At 37.7% G+C, this 22,319-nt stretch overlaps 1 protein-coding gene across 1 annotated transcript in view; it reads right to left on the bottom strand.

Moving 5' to 3' along the window:
* MYCBP2 (MYC binding protein 2) overlaps positions 1-22,319 on the bottom strand; it is a 180,299-nt gene that overhangs the window by 56,826 nt on the left and 101,154 nt on the right. Inside the window, exons 43-52 of the mRNA XM_088540301.1 lie at positions 20,885-20,972; positions 16,466-16,518; positions 15,490-15,662; positions 15,039-15,183; positions 13,685-13,897; positions 10,011-10,066; positions 9,419-9,534; positions 8,153-8,250; positions 4,315-4,431; positions 3,461-3,601 (exon numbers count right to left, since the gene is read on the bottom strand). Coding sequence (XP_088396427.1) covers positions 3,461-3,601; positions 4,315-4,431; positions 8,153-8,250; positions 9,419-9,534; positions 10,011-10,066; positions 13,685-13,897; positions 15,039-15,183; positions 15,490-15,662; positions 16,466-16,518; positions 20,885-20,972 — 1,200 coding nt within the window. The remainder of the gene's footprint in view (positions 1-3,460; positions 3,602-4,314; positions 4,432-8,152; positions 8,251-9,418; positions 9,535-10,010; positions 10,067-13,684; positions 13,898-15,038; positions 15,184-15,489; positions 15,663-16,465; positions 16,519-20,884; positions 20,973-22,319) is intronic.

Genomic DNA, 22,319 nt, shown 5'->3' with positions numbered 1-22,319 from the left:
TGCTTACATCAAGCTTCAGAAATGCAAATAATTTACAGTTTTGACAAAAAAGAGAAACTGTCAGTCAACAGAACACAGCATACCTATCTGCAATTGCAAGAGGTACTAATATACACAAGGTATCTGCTTGGTTTTTGTTTTTCCTTTTTTTGGTGCAGGTGGGTAATGCATGTTTTTAAATAAGAAGATGGCAAAGTAAAGGCATCTCAGTTCGACATAAAACTGAAATGACTATAAAAAGCCTGTGCTTGCCGGAGTGTATTTCATAGTTGATTTCAACTTCTAAAAATTCCTGCCTTCTTGAGATGACAGATACAATTTTAGAGGAATATATCCTACATGCATTTATTTAAAATAAGAAAATTCAAGGTATTTTAAATTTCCAACCTTCTTTTCCAAAAATTAAAATAATTTCTGGAATTCATAATTTCATAGTGTTTCCTAATTAAGTTTCATTTTGAGAAATCACAGAATTGAATACAATTCACCAAAGATTAGCAGAAAATAAATGAGTATTTGAAATCTCAATTAATATTGTTTTCTTAAAGCAGTACAGCTTATCTAAAATATCATCTTGCTGGTATACCCAACAGTTAATTGCTCCTCGTGTCTAAAGTGGCAGTAATTCTGACAGCTACAGCAGCAGCTGTGATTCAATGGCTCCATACAGAATTAAGGTGTTTGAGAATCTGTGATCAAACATGGCAATTTGTCTATTAATTTGGGTTTTTTCCACTGCGCTAATGGCTTCAATAACTTGCAGTTCCCTCCATGCTCTTTGCCTACAGCGATTGGGGAATGCAACAATAAGAACTGGGCGCAAGGTACAGTATTCCTTGTGATTATAACAGTTGACATTTGAAATAAGTTAAAGAAACATATCCACAATATGATTTTAAAAAGTCCAGATCCTGAACTTAACCATAACAAAGCTTAAATTAACATCCAATAAAATGAAACACTACCTCTCCTTAGTATGCATTGTTCTATGCTTTATGTTACTTTTTGCTACATGCTATGTGTGAGCATGTAATAGTATCTGGCTAAATACATAACATCTTCTATCCAAACCTTGGAAATATTTTCAAAAAAAGTTACCTGAATTTCGCAAAAAAGAAAGAAAATTAACCAAGATCACCAATTATGCAAGATCATAATCGAATAAGGTGGTGGTAATTTGAATGGGGAATACTACAACTAGTTCAGGCATTTGATATTCCATATGTGTTTTCAGTCGTGTTTGACACTTTTCCGTTATGTCCACTCTTCTGCAGGATGGGTAGGACAGCTTAGGAATCCAAACATCTTGTCTCTTAACAAATTCTTTACTACATTCTAGACAAAAGTTCACTACACTATACAAAGCAGAAAAAACTTACGCACAAATATAATTTTCATTTGTTCTGCAGAACCTCTAGCATTTATTACCTCACTGAACATCCTTTGCCATATGGGCCATTCCACTCTAGAGGACTGTGTTTATCAATTGCATCTTAAAGTGCAGTTCTTTTCTTGGACAATTTAGAGGGATAAAAGGCATATGTTTTTCAATATTCTCAATTCCATAATTACCTTAAGAAAATTTAGTTTAAATTTTTTTTATCAAGAAAATGGTATTACTTCATGTGATGTAGATTCAGTAGGAAAACAAGTTTTAAGCTGAGTTATAAAAATTGGGAGCTTCCAAGAGAGTTCACTGAATTTCCCAAAGCTGGCTGTGGTGCTGTGTGGTGTAGCAGCATGCAGTACAGACAAGGGCACCTGAATGTAACCAGTGACCCTTGACTTTTCTTCCTGAAGTGTTGGCCACTCATTGATCTGTTGCTAAGGCGGAGTGTGACTTTTCCCTACTGCCACTCAGGCTGCAATGAAACTGCTTGGTTAAAAGAAAACCATGATGTAGTAGTACATCTCAGCTCATAAAAACTAAAATGGTATCAAAATTAGCTTATAATACATTTCAAGAAGCAGCAAAAGACGGTAATATTTCATCTGAACTTTAAAAAGCAATCATACCATGAAATGTATGAAAAAGATGCATACTATAACTTAATGTAGAAACGATAATTAAATGCACTGTACATAGTATACTTATTCAAATGAAATCTCTTACAGAATCAAGATTTTCTTTTAATTTGCCTCTTTTTTATGAACTATTCTTTTTAAGCTATTCTCAGAGACTATAGATTATGTTCTTCTCTGGAAAACAAGGGTTTATGGGAGCCATTTGAAAAATATCATCCAGTAAATTGTTAGTCATGAGTGAATTCACTTTTATTCTGGATGAATGGGTAAAATTTAACTGCTGCATAGAAACCTAAGTGTTTCACAGAAGCACAGTATAGCAATTTTCCAATGAGTATTGATTTCTAAGGTCAAAAACACAAGTGAGCAAAGCTTACTTTTTTTCCATATTTTCACCTATTCTACAATAATCTAGATAAATATGCCTGTCACTTAGTGTCTGAGGCACTCATGGCTGAGGATAGAAACAATTTGCTTCCTAAATGCAATATTAAAGCAATTCTCAAAAATACAGAAGGAATTTGGCAAGCAGCTCAGTTCCATGATAGGGAAATATAAAAAAGGTGAAATTAGTGGTTGCAGGTGTTTAAATATATTGGCAAAAAATATGTTAACCGCCTTTAGCTGTAGGCTGTAGATCACTCCAGTCAGAAGAAAAGTCAAGTCTAAACATTTGCAGTAGCTCCCAATCTGCTTTTCACATTCTGCCCTGTAGAAATTGAGTTTCTGCCCCCTCTGGGGAATGTACAGAGGTACCAGAAAGGCTTGTACTTTCATAGCAGTTTTTGAGAAACCCTGATTTGACTAATGTAGTGATTTTTCTTTGCTATACCTGTCACCAACAAGCATGTAGATAGTGATCACCATTAAACCTACCCAGAAAAAAATATGCTTGCTCTAATTATAGATTCAGCATTGTTAGCCATTCCTGGTGCTTTTTGATTCTTTGATTAGGCAGTAAGTTGATAACTCAACAATGCAAATGTAAAATTCATAAAAGATATCTATGACAGTAGAGCTGAAAGTTTTTTCTCATTTTTTTTTTAAAGCATCAGTTACATGGATTAACTTCTGGCAGTAAGCTCATTCCTAAATCACTACATCAATGGGTTGTTTTATGAACAATGTGGTCCTGTATGAGAAACATCTGTATCAGACCATAACCAAATGTGGTTACATTTCAATACACTATTGTACTAGTCCTTGCACATTCTCTTCTGGAAGAGAATCTTCAACATGAAAAGTATTGCACCTTTCTACACCCCACCCTCATTATGCAATAGCCCTTGAAAGGCAAACACCCATATAAGACAGTATTTACCAATTAAAAGATTTTTTACTTCAGGACTCCTCATCTGCAGCCTTAATTAAAGGCAGGCTTATAATGAGGACAGAGTGTACTTTGGATATTTTTGCAAAGGCACCTTTTACTTACGTCAACAGGTACCAGAAGGCTCTTGCCCAGATGCTGGTTAAAAGAGAGGCACCAGGCTTCTGTGTAACCATTCATGTTAGGAACATACTTCTTTATAGTCTCATCGTTCAGCCTCAGCCAAACACCATCATCATTGTGGATCTATGGGAAACAAGCAACAAAAACGGGCCATGTCCTCCTGTAACTGTGGCTAGGAAGGATTAACAGCCTTTAAACAAGCAGGCAGCAGTAGCAAGGGAGAAACATTCAACTATAGCGCAGAAGGTAAGGCAAGGTAGAGAGGAATATTGACCAAACCAGAGTACCACAGCAATCTGGGCAATTTGTTTTTAGCAGACTAGATGTAAAATTAAATGTAGATCATGCAATAATAAGATTTGCTTTGAGAGAAACGAGGAAAGAAATAAGCTAAGATTTCATAAATTTACTGACACCACTTGACACCATTTTTTTCACTTCTGCTTTTATTTAGCATATTAAAAAATCATGCACAATTGCCTAATGTAATGGTGAGCTTTCAAAAGTGTAAGTAAAAGTTACAATGTACATGATACCTACACTTTTGAATTTTTGCTGAAATAGTAAATCATGAAGAACTAAGTCCTTAGACTATATTAAGTTTAACAGTTAATTTTGTCCTCTCATGTCCCTATTTCTAAAGTTTGCTGCACACATTTTAAAATAAGGAAACAACAACTTGAAAATGAAATTGGTAAATATTTAAATTTTGCAATTTATAACTAATATGTTCTTAAATTATATATATTGACATCTAAACATATACAAAAATCAAACCATTATTTGCATGGATTTACTTTACAATCAGTTTTCAACGGAAATTTCATATTAATTACCTCGTCAATGAAAGTGATGGATCCATTGACTTTCACTATGCCTATTTGCTCACTTTGAAGGGAAGGGTGGCTACGGATACGAAGCCCTGCACTGTCCTTGGCCACAAATTTGCGAACCTAAGAGAAGCAAAGGAAGACAGTAAGGAAGAAAAACTGGAACAGAGCTCTCAAAGCGTAAAAAGAAATAGATTTAACAGATTCTGAAATGCTACAGTGATGAAATGGCAGTCTTAAGAGTTACAGTTTGTTGCTGGTTTCCCATGGCTGGCGTGCATGACTTTGTTTTTTATGATAAAGCCCTACGAGTAGAAGCATATCTACAGAAACTCTGAAAAAAAATGTGTTATACAGTTCTTAATACAAGCTCCTGATTCTTTTAACCGCTCGACTTCCTTTTACTATTTTCTGTAAACTACGGAGTGCAAGATTTTTTTTTTTCCAAATTTAACCCAAGATTACTGCTTCCCATTTGTTGCTACCAAAATACTATGTGCAATCAGCTTGTTAGTAAAAATCTGGATATTTTCCTTAGAGAATTTATTTCATTTTTTTAAAAAATTACCTATTTTAAGAAATGATATTTCTCTTAAAGGCTAGTTTAAAGAAAAAAAATCCCTGGAAAATGACTTAACTGAAAAAAAAAAAAGTGAAGATTGATAAAAGGTAAGAACCATGGAAATACCAAAAATTTCAAATTTAACTCTACTCCCTGATGCGTCAGGTTTTTTTAGTGGCAATGTTATTACTCCAATAATTAACATTTCTTTAAACTGAAATAACTAAGTGGCATAACCTAGGAATGTCCAAGGTATTTGTAAACACACAGTGCAGAGTCACTGCCAAGAGTATTTCCAATATAAAAAAGCTTCTAAACACAGCTATGCACATGAGGGGGTGTTGCATTATTCTCAAATTTGGGGCTCCAGAATTATGATGGGTTAGTCAGAGCTTCGATTAAAAACTTGAATTAAGAGAAAGGAGAATTCACACATCAGATTTAGAGAGACTTTGAAAGAGCATTTTCTTTCCTTGTAGCAACTAATTATTTGATAGTGAACCTTAAACGGTAAATACAGATATTTTAGGGATCAGATCCACTGACAGACTGTCTAAACCAATACAAGAAAAGACAGATGAAGCATTCTGCTTTGGCTCTTTGTGACAGCCCAAATTATCTCAGTCTTTCTGATATGGAATCTCTCTGCTTCAAACATTTCCCTACGACACAGTGGTTGAGTAACTCTCTCCTTTAACACCTTTACAGTCATTTCTTCCATGGATTAAACAAAACTGGGCTTAGCCTGAAAGAAGTGACCAACGCAAGGAGGCACAGCAATGAACATATGTACACATACATACATTTATTCATATATGCATATGCTTTGCAAGAGCTCTGTTATTGTGCCATCTATTTGGTTAATGTGAGAACAGGCACCATTTGCAGCACAGAAAGGTGCATTGTACAGGATACAACCACCTTACCAAGTGTGTTACCTTCCTGTGAAGGCAGGCAAAAAAACAGTCCCTTGCTCAGAGCTTTTCTGTTTTCTGCTGTTAACACTGCTTCTTGTCCCCCAAAGACAGGCCCGCAAAGACAGATGAAACTGTCAAAACCTGTTAGTACACAGTCATATTGGTACTAATCTGGTTCCTTTCATTTTAGGTACAGTAGGCCTGCTTTATTGTAGTTGTTGCAAAAACCCCAAATTACAGTACTTGAGAGAGAATGTTTCCATCAGTGGGATCTGGCATGGTGTTAGCTACAAATTTAGTTTATTTGAATGTTACAGCAAATAAGAGAATATCAGTTTGTACTGTTCATATATTCCAGGCCGGAAACAGGTTACTACAATAATCACAGAATCACAGAATGGTTGAGGTTGGAAGGGACCTCTAGAGATCATCGAGTCCAACCCCTCTGCTCCAGCAGGGACACCTAGAGCACGTGGCACAGGGTGGCATCCAGGCGGGTCTGGAAGATCTCCAGAGAAGGAGACTCCACAGCCTCTCTGGGCAGCCTGTTCCAGGGCTCTGTCACCCTCACAGGAAAGAAGTTCTTCCTCACATGGAGCTGGAACTGCCTGTGTTTCAACTTGTAGCCATTACTCCTTGTCTTGTCACTGGCCACCACCAAAAAGAGTTTGACCTCATCCTCCCCTCAGGTACTTATACAGATTGATCAGATCCCCTCTCAATCTTCTCTTCTCCAGACTAAACAGGCTCAGCTCGCTTAGTCTTTCCTCATAAGATAGATGCTCCAGTCCCTTAATCATCTTTGTCACTCTATGCTGAGCCCTCTCTAGAAGATCAGTGTCCTTCTTGTACCGGGGAGCCCAGAACTGCACACATTACTTCAGGTGTGGCCACACCAGAGCTGAGGAGAGGGGCAGGATCCCGTCCCTCGACCTGCTGGCAACGCTCCTCCTGATGCAGGCCAGGATCCTATTGGCCTTTTTGGCCACGAGGGCACATTGCTGCCTTATAGCTAACTTGTTGTCAGCCAGGACTCCCAAATACCTCTCTAGGGAGCTGCTTTCCAGCACAGCAACCCCCAATCTGTCCTGGTGCCTGTGGTTATTCCTCCCCAGGTGCAGGACCCTGCACTTGTCCTTGTTGAACCTCATGAGGTTCCTCTGCCGAACTCTCCAACCTGTCTAGGTCCCTCTGAATGGCAGCACAGCCCTCTGGAGTGTTCGCCACTCCACCCAGTTTGGTACCTAGTTTTGTTAATCTTTTTTATGAACTTGGACAGACAGGAGAGTCCAATTTTCATCTCATTTCAAATAACAGAGAATAAGGAAATAAACAAAACTATGATTTGTCAATGTGACAGATATGCTCCTTCCCCAGCTCATCCTGACTTCTCACACATAGCCCTGTTCAGGTGGTAACTACCACATTATCTGATCCTGGTAGTTGCCTCCCTGATTTCTTCCCCTACCCAGACATTAACCATCAATAACAGTTCTGATGGCCCTATCCTGATGGGGAGATAAGGCTAACTGTGAGTACACCAGCCAACAGTCATTTCCAAAAAGCTAGAAAAGAAATAGATCACGATGCAGGGTTTACGAGTCGGCAAATACTTGATCTTTTTTGTAACATTTTGTAACACGCACATTTCGTAATGTTTTTCTTAGGCAGCAGAGGGGAATGATTCGCCTTAGTTCTTGTTATAAGACAGGAAGGATAATCTTGTGGTATTTCAGAACTTTTCACTTTTTAACACAAGCTAATTCCATGAACAAGATTCAGCAACCTGCTAGATATCAACTCCTTAGCATCTTACAGAAAGCAGGACATTGTTCCCCCAGCTGGGCATTTTCTTTAAAGAGTTGCCACCCTTCAGCTTTCTTCCATTATTTGTCCTTTAGGATGAATGAAATGGGGAAGTCTTACAGGATTTGGTAAAATAAAGTATGAGATTCTAAGACAGAGATGTTACTAAATTCATATATTGAATGCTTTATATTGACTGAAGAAAAACCCTTATCACCAAACAAACAAGATCTTTATAAACTTATTTTTCCTTTGCATACCATAGTACAATATAAAATAAGAAGAACTAATAATGGTGCATAATGCAGTCTGTATTCTTCATAGAGATTGCACAATGTTTGAATGACAAATCAAAAAAAAGGTAGTTTCTGCACAATCTCTCAGTTTTATTAATGGACAAACAGAAAGATAATGGAAGGATTACCTTTCATTTTATGTGTATTCAGCATATTAAAGTGATTTAGAATTATCCTCAAGTTCTGTACCACTATAACATGATAAAGCATGTACTAAACCCACCCAAAACCTGTTAAAATACATATGTTTTAATTCTCCAAACCTTGTTTGGCTGAGGTTCTGCTTTTGGTTTAATAAGTTGGGTTCCAGGTGGTATCATTCCCTTCGGGGGATCTTTCACTTTCACTTCTAAGCCAGCGTCTAGAAGCAAACAAAAAATGAGTTTAAGAAAAATCATTATAAGGGGATACGTCAGTCAAACGGTGACTATAGCTGATCTGTGCTACAACTCAGAGCTCAACACAATCTGAGGGGCACAAAATCAAAGACTGAAGCCCACATGAGAGCACTATCTGGATGGAAAGGCCTCATAAAAATGTTACAATTCAAAAGCACAACCCTCAGCTCTAGATCTGAAGCACTGCTTAATAGATCACATCAGGAATTAGTAAATCAGACTACAAATTCCAGATTCAAAGTATTAATCCACAAACTGATGTCAAAAGCATTGCTACTTTCTTGCATTTGAGATGGAATTAGCAATCCAAGTGTCATCCTATGTCCAAGCCTGAGTGAGAGTCACACTTTGTTAACAAAATTACTCTACAATCTGTCTAGATGCAGCAGTATAGATGGAATCTCACAAGCAAAAAAGTACCTTAACTTGTGAACTCTGGCAGGCAGCAGACAGTGGCTGAGTGGGTGTTTGTGTGCATGTGTATATGCTGATGGGTTTGGAAGTAAAACTTTTGAACACACAACCACATGGTCGCTATTTGCTAGTGCAACTGATAAGAGTTGTCTTTAAATTTTGAGAACTCATGGGCTAAGTGGCGTGTCCTGAATCTTCCAGTTCAGAATCTAAATGCATGTTGTGCTTCTGCACACAGACAATTTAAACTGGGACAACTGAGGGATGGGGCTCCAGAAAGAGTCGTAGGCCAAAAAGAAGAATCCTTGAAAATGAGGAGAGTCTCAGAGAGTGGAAGAGGGCACAGAAAGAAGAGGTGAAGATCCTGACTGGAAGCAGGATTCTGAAAGTGGAGGAAGGTGAGGGAAGAACTCTTTTCTAAACCCTAAACCTCTCAAAACAACATGAAGAGTCATGAATATGATACTCTATTATTCTTGTAGTTTAACCACATTATATATATATGCTTTCCAAATATGATTTTATTACAATGAGAAAATAGTTGTGATTTTATTTCTCCTAAGAAAAAAGAGGGAATAAGACTTCTGGACTAAAATGTGGGTGCTAGGTTTTGCTATAAACTTTAATACTAAACATCACGAGCACTGAGAAAACTATGCATTTACTAACACACAATATAACCACAGTTTCTACTTAAGTATAGTTAAAATTTAGCACCTATTTCGATGCCGTCTATAGTAACATGAATGGTATAGAGACCAACTGCTCCTGGAGTCCAGTTTGCACAGTAGGTACCATCATTATTGACTCTGATCAACATGTTTTCACTGGGTCTAGACATAAGCAAAACAGAATTGAAACCATTAAACAATTACTGGCTTCTTGAAAATCACATGCAATATTTAATGTAGAGCTATTTTATTGTTTTCTTCTTAAAAAATCAAAATACTATTTGTCTACCCCTGTCCACTGTACTTTTTATAACAATGCCCAAGTTACTTTCATAAAGATATTACATTCTATTTCATATGTCACATAGCAAATGACAAAAATTCGTATTGAGACAATGGATAATAAAAATAAACAATCAACCTTACAAAAATAAAGAGTGCAAAATTTTTAAAAAAATCTCTAACTTTAAGAAAACGAAATGATATATAAATTAGAAAATGTTCAGTGTTGAAAATACATTACAGATTTTTACTTGGCCACAATTTCTTGCAGTCAAGGCTTGTGACTGCAGGCATAAGCAGAAATGACAGGACATTATAAGTTTAATCCTTTTTATACGGTAATTTTTAATGTTTACCTCTTTGGGGTTGGTGAAGCAAAGCGTAATTCTTCAAAGGAATAATTTTCATATGCCTATAAAACAATGAAATTAAAAATATTAAATCAACAGTTATCAATGATTACAGCATCCTGAATAAAAATTAAAATGGAGTATTTTCTCAAAACAAAGAAATCTAACTTTACATTTACCAGAAGCAGTGTGCTTCTGGTAATCAGGGAACCAGGAATTAGTTCCAAAATACAAAAAGAAAAACAAACTTACATACACACACACACGAGAAAATAGCTTCACTTACACCTTAAACAGCCATTATTTAGGTATGATATATACATATACAAAACATATAAATTGTATATATACACAGTGTATAAGAAAGATATATATTGCTAACAAAAACATTGTTTATTTAATACCGTCATAGCCTTCGAATTCTTTTAAATCTAATTTTAATAAAAACCTTCTGGATCCTTTTTATGTCCCTGTGGAGAGTTATGTTTAATAAGCTAGATTTCAACTTCCTTGTAGGTCACAAATATTCATAGAGAATGCAGGGGATACAGCACCATGACAAATTAAGTCTACCTAAGCCTGTGCTGGCATGATCCCAGAGCACTGCTTCCATGATTTTATTCTCTATTGTGTCTATCATAGAATTATACAATGATTTCTATCAGTTGAGGCCTCTGGAGGTAATTAGGTTCAATCTCCTTCTCAGACTACAGCCACCCTCAAAGTTAGACCCAATTTCAAATTTGATCAGTTTTCTCAGGGGACTATCTGGTTACTTTTGGAGCATCGTCAAGGACAAAGATTTCACAGTTTCTCTGGGCATCCTATATCAATGTTTGATTTTAGCATTGCGACTTTTCCTCCTTGTATCTGAGTGCTCCCTCAGTAAGTTTGCTGATGATATGAAACTGGGAGGAGTAGTTGATACCCCAGAGGGCTGCACTGATACCCCAGAGGGACCTGGGCAGACTGGACAATTGGGTAGTGAAAAACCTCATGCAATTCAACAAGGCCAAGTGCAAGGTTCTGCACCTGGGGAGGAATAACCCCAGACACCAGTACAGGCTGGGGACTGACCTCTGGAGAGCAGTTCTGCAGAGAGGGACCTGGGTGTCATGGTGGATGACAAGTTGACCATGAGGCAGCAGTGTGCGCTCGTGGTCAAGAAGGCCAATGGGATCCTGGGCTGCATTAAGAAGAGCATCTCCAGCAGGTCGAGGGAGGTGATCCTGACCCTCTACTCAGTCCTGGGGAGGCCACATCTGGAGTATTGTGTCCAGTTCTGGGCCCCATACTACAAGAGGGATGTGGAGCTGCTGGAGAGAGTCCAGCGCAGGGCTACAAGGATGATCAGGGACCTGGAACATCTGCCCTATGCGGAGAGACTGAGGGAGCTGGGCCTGTTCAGCCTGGAGAAGAGAAGGCTGAGAGGGGATCTAATCAGTGTCTATAAGTACCTCAAGGGAGGCAGTGAGGAGGATGGTGCTGGCCTCTTTTCAGTGGTGGCCACTGATAGGGCTAGAGGTAACGGCCACAAACTGAAACACCAAAAGTTCCACAGGAACTTAAGGAAAAATTTCTTAACAGTGAGGGTGACAGAGCACTGGAACAGGCTGCCCAGAGAGGTTGTGGAGTCTCCTTCCCTGGAGATCTTCCAAACCCGCTTGGACGCAGTCCTGTGCCACGTGCTCTAGGTGACCCTGCGTGTGCAGGGGGGTTGGACTAGATGACCTCTAGAGGTCCCTTCCAACCTTAAGCATTCTATGATCTGAATGAAATTTCTCTTTTCACAAATTGTGTCCACTACCACATGTCCTTTCTCTGTGCACCTCCAAGAAGTGTGTGACTCTGTCTTTTTTGTAACCTGCCATGAGCATCCCAGTGTCTATTGTAGCATAGCTGCATTCATGATGCCATACTCTTGGCTGGCCACAGCAATCTTTAAAAATGTCTATTTGAAGAGGAGGAATAATATGTTAGAAAAAGCAGGGCCCACAATGCCTAGTAATTCATGCTACAGTCACAAGTAGAGATGACTATAGGTGATATTTATGTTGATTCCTGACACACACACACACAAAAAAAAAAAAAAAAAAAAAAAAAGCCTGTCCTGCTTTCAGTTTCTTGTGAAATGACTTCACTCAAAAGGCCCCCAAAAGTGGAAAAGAGCAGCCCCAGAGCTGCACAAAGCACTTCAATATGAGTAGCTCTGTGCCTCAACGGCTGCTGAAGACTCCACAGAAAGGTGTTAAATACAAAAGTCAAACATACTTGAACAAGAAGGGAGAGACACTTTTTACATTTATCTAGGCATGCAATTTTCTTTTAATACTTCACTTTTACAAACATTTGTGTTGTTATCTACTAAGACAACTTTTAGAAAATACTTGCATTTTCATTTTATTTTACCCTGATGCAAATTAAAGATGATTAGCAGCTAATACCAAACATTCCTCATCCAAAAGGAGCATCAATTCTGAAGATAAACTCCTGGATAACTTGTATTTGCTCCATGTTCAATGACTGCAAATTATCTAATATTTTACAACGTGTGTCACCATAAGAGCTGTGTAAATAGGTTTGATGCTGTTGCTAAAGAAGCAGCAGCATGTGCCTTTGAATAAGGATGACTACAAAAGCCATTTGGCTTTGTAAATAATGTATTTTTCTTCAAGTCATCAGAAGATGTGTCAAGTAGCATCAAGTCAAGAACTGATTCTTGCAGCATCTCAAATAAAATCAAAATTAGACCATCACCTGTCTCCTTGACACTAATTCTGTGGTTGTAAATACATTTTCAGACATGTGATTTTATGTTTTTTTTTAATGTTTTACACTATATTGATTTCACTTTTTTTTTCACTGATTCACTGTTATTTGCTAACTACTTGAACTCCCTGTATGCAACTGCTCCAGTAGTATCATTTATAGAAAACAAGTCTGTAACCTTTAAAATGAGAAAACTTACAATTTTTTTCCAATAAATCCACATTGATGATAATCCATGATTATAAAGGGGAGGGAGGCATCTCACACCAATAGCTGGTATACTGTGGGTAATTTACCCCACAGCTCACAACACATACCAAATCCACAATGCCAATTGCTCAGTTTTTTACCAGCCACCTCTTTACTAACTGCTGCCTGCAAACTCTCATGCCTCATTTGACATGAGCTAATTTCAATAGATACTGTTCAATATTTTCCTGCATGTGCATTTTGATTTTTTAAAGTTGTTACAAGATCTTATTTGTATGATCTTTTTGCTGAGCTCTGATTTCTTTTCCCTATGCTTATTTCTTACAGTTTAAAATACATATTCAACACTTCAATCCTATGCAGATTCGATTTTTTTTTTCTATTTTTCTCTTATTTCAATAGTGCTTTTCCTTTCCCATCTCAGGCTAGTTTGTTAATCAGGGTAACTAAAACCAAAGATACACTTATCTTTTTAAATTCTAACAGGCTCATGACTGTTTATAGTTTAAGCAATTGACCTCTTTTGATACATGTAGCTTACTCCTGAGCTTCATGAACATAATGGGGGCAATTTGTAACCAAGAAATTCATTTTTAGGCTGCCAAACTGGCATACACTTTTCTCCTTCCTCTCTCCACAACTCGATACACTCTTAGCATAACGCATTGTACAGTTCCATTGCACAAATGACAGCAATTTACCTTCATCATTGTAATGGCAATATATCGAGCTTCCTTTACTATCATAGGTTCATAAGAGGAGTCCAGTTTTGGTGAAGGAAGCCCTCCAAAGGTCATGTCAGTGTTAGGGGAGGCAGCTGTTGCAGGACTCCCTGGTATTCGCTGCCCCTTTTTAACTTGCTCTTGTTGCAAAGACGTTTTTTTCTGAGAAACGGGAATAGCTTTGACCTCCACCTGCAAGAAGACACCCAAACGTTCTTTTACATCGCGGGAGCAACGGTGACAGAGTGGTGAAAGACAAACCCAGTTACGCATCAGAAACCCAAGAGCCTGCACTTAACTCTTGGCAAAGCCAAGCAAAGCATCTCAGCTCAGCAACCAAGCACACAGAGGTGCGAGAGGGAAGCATTCCGGTGACTTTGCATGTCATCAGTGAGGGCCAGTAGGGTTTAGCTCTAATTTTGTGCCAATTATGCCCGTGCCAAAGCACTAGAAAACACACAAATGCTGATACGCAGAGCTAAGTTTTCTCACAACAGGAAATGCTACAAATTGTACTAGAGCCTTCCGGATGAGCACTGGGTTTCAGAGAGAGCCAACAGGGCTTGTTAGGCCTGCCTCAGAAAGGGCCAAACTGCATCTTGACCAGCTCTACACAGAATCACCCAGCTATATCTTTACATTGAACTCTTCTGCGCAGGTAATGGAGATTTATTTATCATTTGTCATATCATATTTATTTATAACAGTATTTATTTTTTGGAGGAAGAACAGGTTAGCTACTTTGAAAGTAAGTTTATGCATAGCTCACCATAATCATGCAATGTGTTTAGCTTAATTTACTGGAAGTTAAATCAGAACACCTCATGCTGAATGAATCTAAACAAATGGTTAAATTAATATTTCTGCTTCTTTATTAAAGTAATGTAGAAAAACAGTAACTAAATAAAAAAATCCCTTTTTTAAATTTCACTGATTCTAGGAACTTCCTAATATTAGAAATGGGGAAGGAAGAAGTGCAGTGAGTCTAAAGTGGTTCCATGGCTTTTAATTATTTTTTCAATCCCATTTACTCAGTTTACAATTGGTTATATGATTACAAAATGAATAAATAAAGATAAAAAAAATTCTTATCATCTTAAACATCTTACACATAGCTGGCTATTCCCACAGGATTCGATAAGAGAATTTGATAATTCTGTGGATGTAGAGGCAAGTGTAGTCTCATGCACTACACTGAATTCAAGAGTGCCACTTTCTGCAGAATGCAAGTGTACTACCTGGAATATCCACAATACTAAAAATGAATTCATTAAATTATTATTAAAAGAAGGGCATGACAAAGTGTAAGAACAGACAAGATTATTGTAATTACCTTCATATTAGGAACATGAACAACATCCCCATACTGGTCTTTTGTTTGTACGGTAATAACGGTTGGCCAGCCACATCGAATGTCATCCTTATTTAAAATCAAAGATGTTTTCTGAGGATCAGCATACGAATCTGGCTGCAGCCATCTACCAAAAGAGAAACAATATTAAAATCTCTCCTAGCCACACACTCTATACAAACATGACCTTTGCCTGGGAAAGGATGAAGAAGGTCTGAACACTTCAGAGCTTTCTTCAATATAATATTTTATTGTTAATAGAAACAATAGCTTTATTTAATTAATATGTGACATAATTAGGAAAATCATATAGCTAGTCTTTTAGAACAAGCAACAGTGCAGCTTTTTCAGACTGAACACTTAACCACTCTTTTTCTGTTTTGACAAGAAACTGAAACACTAACAGCAGGAAGCAGTGAACTCAAATTGTTACCTTGCAAGGCGCCCTCCGCTGGACCCTGGCACACAGGCAATGAAGTCCTCCAGAAACGACTGCTCGTTGCTTTGCACTTGCAGGGGAAGGCTCCCTTCAAGGGCTTCCAGGATAGTAGGGGAGTGAGACAGTGCCAAGCCTTTACCAAGGATGCCAGAGTGAGATTTGCACACCTTTTGGGGAGGATGGTGGGAATGGGAAAGGAAGGGAATGAAAGAGTGTTTTCAGTATCTTGTACATAGATGCTTTGCCATAATATAACAATATTGGCAAAGATGTTTGGGAGATTGGAAACCATTCCAGTATAGAAGACTAGAAGAGCGTATAAACTTCATGAAAGTTAAACAAAAATCAAAAACCAAAAAACTAGGTAGATTTCCAGTACCGAAACTTTCATTTTTAAATTTATGACTAAAAATCTTCTCTGTGTCCCTCAGGATCAAAATCCTACACTTCAGACAACATTTCATCTCCATTCTATCTTCTGCAAAGACCCAATTACTGTGTGATATGAACAAAATGAGCTAAAAAGACCTGGGAAAGGATAGCTACAAATATTCCCTCTTACCTTGCCTACAAAAAGAGGCAGTGATATCAGTTTAATAATTCTTGTTTAGCTAAGCAGGAAAAGTTACATTTTTATAAATGATTAGTTATTTTTGTCACAAGTAGCAGATTAAATGGCAAGCTTTGACAAAATAAGCAGCTCTCCAATTTTAAAAGTTAATATTTTTAGTCAGAATCAGAAAGAGAAAGGCAGAGATTAAAAAATTATCAGCCACTAGCTCTGAAAATTTAGGGCAAAATTCTTAAATTACACCTGTTAATAAGTACTACCAGCTCACTAACATTTTAAAATAGTTTTAAAGCGAATTAGATTCCCTCCTGTTATGAAAATCTTTCAAGTAATTTTCCTCCATAGCTGTCAAAAGTATGTAGTGAAATACACTGCAGCAAAAAAGAAGCAAAATTATACCTGTAAAGCAGCCTCTTCAAGAATCTCAAGATCTTCTTCAAATTCATTACCTGCTATAAAAATATAAACATGTTTTTCATAAACATACCAACATTTATCCACTTATTAGAGAATGCAAAATTCAATTCTGTTTGGTAAAGCCGTTTATATCACAAAATTTACATTTGTAAGATGATGGACAACACTTTACTCAGCAATTCAAAGATTATTGCAATATTGTTTAATGAATAGTTAGCATTTTCAAGTAACAGAGTAAACATGCAGTATTGTGTCATTGAGTGAACAAGCTAATAAGCAATGTAATTTACAGAGAACAAAAATTTGGTCCTTATCTTCTTATGTCCAAGACAGTATGTATGGCAAATCTTTGGATGCAATGAGAGACTTTCAGAGGAAGATTTCGGCAAGGTAATATGATTTCCAGGAAGGAAATCCAGCAGCAGAAGGTATGAACTAAGCACAAGCTGCTTCCTTATAAGGATGTACTCTGACAATATTATTTGAAAATCTGGTAAAATTTACAAGGTTGTGATTCTTTCGAAAATACAAATCTCAAATATATTCTCTTATACAACATTTGCTCCTCACAAATGCAACCCAAAATTCTGATTCCACAGTGGTCAGAGTTGCCAAACACAGTCTTTAACATAAAAAAAAAAAATCAAGTAGTTACCATATTTCTACTCTCTCTCAAAAACATCTCAGGCAATTCTACAAGGCAATTTCTTCTAGCAAAAAGAAAAATAACTCTAAAGAAAAAAGTCTTAATGCATTTTTAAAAATTGAAAGAAATAAAAATTATAGTAAAAAGTCTGCTATCAGAATTAGCTATTATGGAGTGAAACAAGCAAATATGTAACAATTTTAAATATATCAATCATTTCCATACTGTTGTTCAAGTCAGATCAGAAGAACAGATCAGATCTCTCACTAGAACAAATATCTTAAAAGTCTTGGAACGCTAGCCAGGAGAAAAGGTGACCTATAGAAGGTGCTAATTCAAATAATATTTGGTGCACTCTCACAGATGACGTTTTCCTAATGCATGAAGAAACACAGCCCAGTGCATCTTCCTCCAGAGCACAAACGCTGATGCCTTCTTGGTGCCCTTACTTTTTTTCCCCCTCCAATAGCTCTGGAGGAACACTTGATCAAGTACTGGTCTACATGTACACAGAATATACTCACCATGAAAATTAATAAAAAAATACAGAATGGTTTTGCAAAGGACAATCTCCTTTAAATCAAATACACCATGATGTAATCATGCAAATAGTACTAAAGACAAGAGGATCTGCAAGGATGCCAGTACAAACTTAACAACTGTGATTTGAAGTCAATACAGGCATTTTGGAAAATTTTCATGATAGAAAGTATCCAGACAAGTCTTTTTTCACTCCATCATGCCCTCTGCACAACCTTCCTAGACTATCTAAGAAAGCCAATGGGATCCTGGGGTACGTTAAGAAGAGCGTCTCCAGCAGGTGAAGGGAGGTGATCCTGCCCCTCTACTCAGCCCTAGTGAGGCCACATCTGGAGTATTGTGTCCAGTTCTGGGCTCCACAGTACAAGAGGGATGTGGAGCTGCTGGAGAGAGTCCAGAGCAGGGCCACAAGGATGATCAGGGGCCTGGAACATCTGCCCTATGAGGAGAGGCTGAGGGAGCTGGGCCTGTTCAGCCTGGAGAAGAGAAGGCTGAGAGGGGATCTAATCAGTGTCTATAAGTACCTCAAGGGAGGCAGTGAGGAGGATGGTGCTGGCCTCTTTTCAGTGGTGGCCACTGACAGAACTAGAGGAAACAGCCGGAAACTGAAGCACCAAAAGTTCCACAGGAACTTAAGGAAAAATTTCTTAACAGTGAGGGTGACAGAGCACTGGAACAGGCTGCCCAGAGAGGTTGTGGAGTCTCCTTCTCTGGAGATCTTCCAAATCTGCTTGGACGCAGTCCTGTGCCGCGTCCTCTAGGTGACCCTGCGTGTGCAGGGGGGTTGGACTAGATGACCTCTAGAGGTCCTTTCCAACCTTAAGCGTTCTATGATTCTATGATCCCATGAAAAGTATCATCTACTACTGTACTTCTTCCTTTCTTAAATTAATTATGTCTTGACATTCATCAAGTTGCTTCTTTAAAATCTCTATGTTTTAAGAGCACTTAACTGGATCTGGATGTCTAAATATTATCTGGGAAATGCAGGAGGATTTAATTCACCTTCCTTGGGGTAGCAAAGCATGAACTAATGAGCCTGGACTTTGACGTTATACCTCATCTTTATAGGAAATGGAGGAGCTATGGGTCCTCCCTAGGGATACCTTTGGGTGATTCGTTTCATTTTTTCTTAGATGTTCATTTGAGGATGAAATGACCTATCCTCTGAAGATGTCTACCTTAACTTCAAAAGAGACAGAAAAGAAGAAGGCTGAAGTTTCTAGGTTAGACACAGACCCTAACTTTTAAATGCCAAAGTTCAGGCATCACAAGTGAAGAATCTTCACACCCACACAAGAAACCAAGGTAAAATTACAAAAATTACAAAACAAAGCATATAAAAGTTTGAAAAGTCTAATACCAAAAGCCTTTTGTATATACGTATAAGAAGGCAGTCTTTTATATGATTACACAGGTTTTCCCTTAACAGATCATTTTATTGACCGAATAAAATGACACACTATAAATATGAACCACTACAGCTAAGCGATGCCTGGGATATGCAATGCACACTATTCCTCAGGACATCGTTTCACTGCCAGCAAACATAGAAGAGAAATAATCTGGAATTAGAAGAAGTCTGGCACTAAAATGAGGCTCTAGAAAACCAGATTTCATCCCTTTCCTTCCCACTACTTCGTGTGCCAGACATCAGGCAAAACATTGCACTGTGGTTTCCATCACAAAAGGCAAACACTGCCTAACTCCTGTGTACAGCTCGCCGGGCTTGCTCCTTCATAGGGTCCAAAAGTCTTGCAGAGAAGCACTGTGTGCTCATGCCTTCCTGTCACTGGGCTTGTAACACCAAGAGCAACACTAACAGGCTTCGCTGAAGCGCTGGAGTAGGTAAACGGTCTGATGCATCAATCGAATTACCTCTGGAATGAGGAAACCCTTTACAGTCCATGAACCTATCCTTGCTCTACTGTAGTTCACTGGCAACCTCTTTTACAGCTTTGCTGAGGTTGCGTAAGAAACTTAGCTGCACATTTTTCATTTGAAATTCCCTCTATCTGAAAACAGATAAGCAAACCTAGGTACCACATGCTTTCCTCTCTTATTGCAAACATTCCCTTTTAAAATTAATTTTAAATCAAATCAGACCAAACCCTCTTTTGAAAGGAGAATGATGCATTAGAAAATATAGAAAATGAGAGGAAGTTAGGAGCATTTAAATTTTGGGGTTTTTTTTTGCCTAGAAAAAGAGAACAAGGTAAGTGGTGCTAGGGATAGCAACAAAACTGAGAAATTAATGTAGCTATTGTTGGAAGGACAACAGAAGAAGGCACTCTATTTAAACTACAGAATTGCCTGTACTTTTGAGAGCGAAATACAGATTTACAAGTGCAATTAAGGTGCCTACTTACAACATAAAGTAAGAGATCAGCACATTCAAATATACAAGAAAAATACCAGGTTAAAAAATTTCAAATGAAGTTTTGTGGCAGGAGCTGCACACTGACCAATACCTTCCTGCTCAGTAATGTGCACCTTTTTCTTCCGCTTTCATTGACAATATTTGAGCTCCTGTTTGCAATCGTAAATTAAAATCTAATTACACTAATGCTTATTGGTATAAGTCCTATTAAACAGAATTTGGCTGTCTTGTTAAAAGTTCTAATTCAGTTTCCATATCCATTCATTTTTGCTAAACTCTCACTTTTCCTTGCATCTTAGATTACATTTGTTTACTCTAAACATGTATGTTCTGCATTTGCTGTAAAAGTTTCCAATATTTTGATAACTGTACAAAAAAGAAGCAGAAATATTTTAGTCTGTGAGCTGTAGAGATACACTGATCACTCTCAGTATTAAAAATACGATTTTCCAGTTTGCAATTCAACACTGCAGGTATTTTTCATTCTAAAGGTGTAGGGTGCAGGGAGGAAAAAACAGTGAGAGAGAAATACAAGGAAGATACCTCACTTGTGAAGTACCATCAGGAAGCTGTAGGATATGGCTTGTACACTGATAAACTACCTGTGGATGGGGTGAGTAGATTCAGATTTAAATGACCAGCTTTCTCTCTTTCCCACAGATGCAAGAAGGGAACAGTGTAAACAATGCCAATATCTCTGCTAATTAAGTATTAAGAATAAATTTTACACAATCATCTGTAAGTTACAGCATCATTAAGATTGAAAAGTTTTATTCATTCAACAAAGCTGAGTTAACGATGAAATAATAAACCATGTTCTTAGAAAAGGACTTACCAATTGGAAGTGCTAGATCTTTCTTCATCAAAGCTGCTGCACATGATCCTCCTAAATTGGCCAGTTCTTTCTCCAGTTGAATAATACCCTTCAAATTTAAATAAATTAATTAAACATATTATTTCAGAGAACACAATTGTATGAACAGGTTTCCCTGACATTACTTTATCCTAAGTGAGACTAAAGTTGTATTGAAGTTTTTCATCAATATTCTCCTTGCTTTATATTTACACTGTGACACACATGCTAAATGTGATGTGGATGAGGATGCAGAAGAAAATCAGAACATTTTCAACTAGGTAGGAGCATTATTAAACAGGTTACATGGCTTCTGGTAGCCTGCTATCATAGGAAGGTGCTGTCTTTAGCCTCTAATGTTAAAGAGAAAAGGAACTTCCTACTGCAAAACCCACTGATACATATTAAGATTGCAAAGCAATACCTCTCCAAAGCTGTACAAAGGTACATGCAAGGTCCCTTTTCTGTTTTGCTTAAAGGTAATGATGTTTAAAACTTTGTTTTCCTCCTCCTCTCTCTAGCTGGAGAGACAAGGATGGGAAAAGGATTCCATAGGGGGAACAGCTGCCCCTATTCCATTTGCCTCAGGCCACATGGACACTTTTCAAGCACAGGGAGGTAAGGTGGAAAGGGGAAGAGAGCAGTATTGCTAGGGAGGCTGCAGCTACTTTCTAGCCACAGAGGCACTATTTGATGTGTTCCCTTCAACTTGTAAGAACTGCAGGCATGCGCAGCCTCTTCAGCTTTGCTCACAAAGAAAGATGTTCTTGACCTCTTTTAAGTTTTAAAGAACACTGTGCAAGGTTCAGCACTTCCAAAGAAACCTAAGGCAGGTTACTCCTACAGAGAAGAAAAAAAAAGTCGAAGACATGGAAAACATTAATCTGATGGACTTTCCAGATAGATCTTCAGAGACTGGCAATATATAATGTAAAGGTAAAATCTTCTTTGTGGAAAGAGCTTCAAATCAACTCTAGATATGCCTGGTATTCTCCAAGATGACTGAGAATTGGAAATAATTCCAAGATGTATTTTAGATCCAATTCTTGACAAACTGTATCTTTAGGACTCAAACTGCAAGTTTAGAAAGAACAAGCAATTAAAATAAGTTAAATGTGGACCAACACCCCTGACAGTTCTCTGCTTTGTGTTCACCCTCTAAGTCAATACTGATAGTACTGCTAAGGTAACCGGCCTCCGTATGCAGAAGAAAAGGTGGTGGTTTTTGCATATATTTTGTAGTTTTCATAATGACCATACAGAAAGTTTTCATTTTCATTTATCGAAGCAAAGATCGAAGCAAAATTTTGCAAAAATCTGCCATTTACACAAAGTTTAATCACTCCGCTACCTCTATATATTGATTTCTTGATGCACTTGCTCACACTCAACAGTATCCTTCACTTTTCCCAGACAC

The sequence above is a fragment of the Tinamus guttatus genome, unplaced genomic scaffold, assembly GCF_059628265.1.
Source record: "Tinamus guttatus ecotype Peru unplaced genomic scaffold, ASM5962826v1 Tinamus_guttatus_pri_ptg000058l, whole genome shotgun sequence".
Taxonomy (NCBI): domain Eukaryota; kingdom Metazoa; phylum Chordata; class Aves; order Tinamiformes; family Tinamidae; genus Tinamus; species Tinamus guttatus.
The sequence above is the reverse complement of the archived record's forward strand: the minus strand, read 5'-3'. Positions and strand labels throughout refer to the sequence as shown.